The 4,597-nt window shown below is 33.2% G+C and overlaps 1 protein-coding gene across 1 annotated transcript; it reads right to left on the bottom strand.

Annotated features, from left to right (window-relative positions):
• Positions 1-737: 737 nt before the first annotated feature.
• Positions 738-2,579, bottom strand: LOC133181014 (WD repeat-containing protein 53-like). The gene has a single exon (XM_061315537.1). It carries the CDS (start codon positions 2,571-2,573, stop codon positions 1,521-1,523), a length of 1,053 nt encoding a protein of 350 aa, XP_061171521.1. The 5' UTR covers positions 2,574-2,579; the 3' UTR covers positions 738-1,520.
• Between the last annotated feature and the right edge of the window lie 2,018 nt (positions 2,580-4,597).

Consider the following 4,597-nt stretch of genomic DNA (forward strand, 5'->3'; position numbering starts at 1 on the left):
CATACTTTGAGCAAATCAAAAAAATGTCCACTTGTTTTAAATTAAAGCTTTAAAAAATCACAATTTCAAAACCGAAGATCTGCTTGCGAAAAGGGAATATCCCCAACCCACCAAAATAATAAAATTTAACTGGCTAAACAGTAATTCCAAACAAAACAAAGCAAAGGAGTATTCTACTTAAATATAGTAGTGTGGTCCCTTTTTACACCCTTGATTTACCGGTTAAACATTAGCATACGGTATTTTGTTTGTTTTCATTGTGTATAACGAAGTATTTCTAATTAAAGCATTGTGTATTGATAATGAATAATTAAACGTATTTAAAAATACAAGCCAATTTTTAAACCTATTGCGCTAAAAAATGCCGGAACATTTTCCCCCGATCAGACTACGGTTTCTCTATTACATGGAAATGGGCGGAGACATTTAGATTAGATACTATAAAAAGAATATATCTTGAAATGATTTTTTTTTTTCAAAGACGAATTATATGTTCAAGATTCTCAATCAACTACAAATACAATTTTCTATTTACAAATCTTTGAAATTAAACGCTATAACAAGAGGAACCAAAAAATATTCCATGCTGACAGATATAAAACTGAGTACGTTTCAACTGAAAGCTAGCACGTTTACTGGGGGCAATTGCCCGTAACGATACAAATCCACGTGACTTGTTATGATTCTAAACAGGTCATAAAGAGGTTAATCGCATGTAAATGAAGTCAGCAAAGAGATTCAAAATCACAATACTTTTAATTAGAAAACATAGAGCACAGGGTTGTTCAACAAAGATATGTTCACTCAACCTTTACACATACAATATACACAAATATATTTCAAACTCGACTCTGAACAAACCTGTGCTCGATGTTTACGAAAGCTTTGAAGTGTGTACGTGTCACTGATTTCTTTTGATATTCATGAAAATCAAAGAACCCTATCTTTAACACGCAGCTTCTTATGCTGCCTATATCTATTGTTTGACATTTTTAGATGATGATTCAGATAATAAAGACATTAGTTAATGATAAAATTTAATTTTTAAATCTTTTAATAAATGTTGGAAATTTGACGAGTAACCGGGGACCACAGATAAGCCTTATTGAGAATTGTTCTTTAGCTTAAGCAAACAAGATTTAGAGAAAACAAAATTACAAGAACAGGCTTTATGTGGTACAAAAACACGGTTGTCCTGAAAAATTTCAACAGCACCATGATTCACATATGACCATCTGGGGTCTTTTGATGTGAAATTTATCATGATACTGGTTATTGTTAACCAGAATATATGTTAACATAAAACCTCGGATATGACAAAAATAAAATCACTGAAAGTTTGTCACAGAATAGTTTAAATATTTTTCATGATTTTTTTTATATAAACTCCAACAATGAAATATTGAAAATAGAACATATCACCACAAGTATATTATAATAATCATAATAACACGTCACTTTCAAGCTAGGATGCACACTAAACATAAAAGTTCATTTGCAGGTTAAGTTAACATGCATGGTTAAAGTATATCTAATGCCTTAATAGTCAGTTTATCAGACTCATCTCCAATTATTATCTTCCACTGTTCCTTGTAAAAAGGTTTCATCCAGTTAACCTTTCCAGTGTGCTCAATTTTATTCACAAGACAAATGTCGGTCATTGTTTGGTTTTTTGTTTCTAAAGGATCTGGTGTGATACTGTTTTCACTGGAAGTACCATTAACAGCATGGGCATTTGCAGGTAAAACCAGTTCTGGGTGATCATGGGATTTGGATAAGTCCCATAATGCAATGCAGCAGTCATTTCCTCCTGAAACAAATTTGTCCTCTGTTATAAAATGCACCTGAGAAACACCCTGTGTGTGAATGTGAAGACTAAACAACTCTCTCAGGTGTTTTCGGGTACTGTCAAACACTGCTATCAGCCCATTCTCAAGTGCTGCCACCAAGTATTTTCCATCTGAGCTAGCGGACAGGTGGTGGACGAATGGAGGGCTGACCATGTACGAATCTGTTGTTTCAAATGGATTATTTAGTTCATTCATGTCAAACATATTCAAGCACTTATGGCGAGAAAAGTCCCAGTGAATCAGTTTGGAATCTAAACCTCCTGTAAAGAGTTCCCATGGCTTTTTAGGTCTAAAACACACGGAAGCACAGATATTGGTGTGTTTATTTTTTAGAGTTTTGTACAGTTTCTTCTCACCCAAATCAATAACCTTGATTTCTCCAGCATCATCACTGGCAGCCAAGTACTTCTCTTTTTCATCCACAGCTATCTGGTTTATTTCATCTGAATTATAGCTGAAAGCATCCAATGGTGATGTTAAATCTCCAGCATTAAAAATTTTAACGGTGTCATTGAATGCAGCATAAATGACATCCTTTTTCAGTTGTGAGATGAGCACAGAGGTGCAATCAGTGCTTTCTTCAGTGTGCTTGCAAAGCAAGTGGCCATCACCATTCCACTGACACAAATCTCCATTTTCTCCACCCGAAACAATGATGTCCTCAAAGATATCCACACATAAAATTGAGCCCGAGTGTCCTCCTTGAAATCCCCCCAGCTCCATCTGGAAGTAAAACAGTGTATTATATGACATGTTTCTCTAACTTTCCTATTTTAGCAAAATATTTATAAAAATATGATAGTTCAATTAGCTCATTAACCTTTCTGTGTAATTAAGTATTTAATATTGTGTTGTTGATGACTTGTAGCACTTTAATAGTTTTTACCACAAAGTGGTTGTAGATTTTAATTTTTTTTTATTTTAGATATAAGGGCAGATTACTCTAACTGCATAAAAATACCATACTCTTTAGCATGCAGTGTAAAGTGGTTATTAAGCGATGTGTTTTATAGAATTGTCATCTACAAATGATCAGAATCTCAAACAAGTATTAAAATTACGTTGTACATGTATATGAAAAAAAGAGAGTCTGTATACATATAGTAATCACATATTAGACTTTAACCATCATTTCTCCAAATTAAATGCCTCAATTGGCTAGATTCGAAATGAAATATTGGAGAGCGCCCAACAGTTATGAATGTATTTCTTCAATATAAATTGAACTTTAACTTTGAACTCTTATTTTGTGTTTGTGGGGACAATGAGGTTTGTAACCATTACATATCACTGAAGAGCATACATTCATGAACCAAGCACTGATTTATAAAAATATAAATGTCAGAACTAAATGAAAATGACATTCAGTCTATAAATTAGAAATGCATTAAAATTTAATAAAAAGAGTAATGTGATCAAGAACATTAAAGCCGATAAATACATTTAGTGTGTATTACTTTTATTTTCAAAACAGCATTAATGCTATTTTAAAAAGAAATCAGTTTAATCCTAAATTATTTTTATTTTTCGACCACCCATTAATGCATATTTTTGAGACAGAAAATTGTAAACCACAGAAAATAAAAACTGTGTCCCTATATGACGTCTTATCATGCCTTTGCTATTCTTGAAAAGAATATATTTAAAAATATTTTCCTATATATTCCTATGTAAAACTTTGATCCCATTACAGCCCATCCTACCCCTGGGGGTCAGGTTTTGAACAAACTTGAATCTACGCTACCTGAGGATGCTTCCATATACAGTTGAATTTCAGTATCTCAAATACTGATATCTTGATACCATGGATATGTCGAAGTGATTTTAAAGTCCCAACCACTTATTCTTTAAGTATTTTACCCCTGATATCTCGAATCCTTGGATATCTCTACGTTTTTTCTCGGTCCCATGGAGTTTGAGATAACAAGGTTTGACTATATATATGATTTATTATGGCTTTGCTGTTCTTGAGAAGATTTTTAAAGACCTTTTCCTATGTATTCCTGTTCAAAAATTTTATCGCCCACTATGGCTCCACTTTACACCCAGTGGGTCATGATTTGAACAAATTTAAATCCACACTACCTGAGGATGCTTCCATATCAATATAACTAATCATGCCTTTGCTGTTCTTGAGAAGAGGAGTTTTAAAGATTGTTTTTCTATTTATTCCTATGTAAAACTTTGATTGTCCATTGGGGCCCCACTCTACCCCCAGGGGTCATGATTAGAAACAAATTTGAGTCTACACTATGTAATGAAGCTTTCACATAAGTTTCAACTCTTCTGACCCATTTATTCATAAGAATATGATTTTAAAGATTTTTCCTATATATTCCTATGTAAAACTTTGATAGCCCATTGTAGCCCCACCCTATCCCAGGGGGTCATGATTTGAACAAAATTACATTTACACAATATGTAATGAAACTTTTACATAAGTTTCATCTTTTCTAGCCCAATGGTTCTTAAAAAGAAGATTTTTGAAAGATGCCATTAATTTTTCAATTATTCTTAATTATCTTCCCTTGAAAGAAGATATAACCCTTCATTAGAAGAAACTTAACTCCCCTTTACCCATGGGTGCTTTTTGTCAAATTTGGTTGAAATTAGCCCAGAGGTTCTGGAAAAGAAGATGATTACAGAAAATGTGAAAAGTTTACAACAACAACCATGATGCCAACAACAACAACAGACAACAGACAAATTTCAATCAGAAAAGCTCACTTGAGCCTTTGGTCAGGTGA

The sequence above is a fragment of the Saccostrea echinata genome, unplaced genomic scaffold, assembly GCF_033153115.1.
Source record: "Saccostrea echinata isolate AGI-Se365-2 ecotype Australia unplaced genomic scaffold, CSIRO_AGI_Sech_v1 ptg000008l, whole genome shotgun sequence".
NCBI classification, from domain to species: Eukaryota; Metazoa; Mollusca; class Bivalvia; order Ostreida; family Ostreidae; genus Saccostrea; species Saccostrea echinata.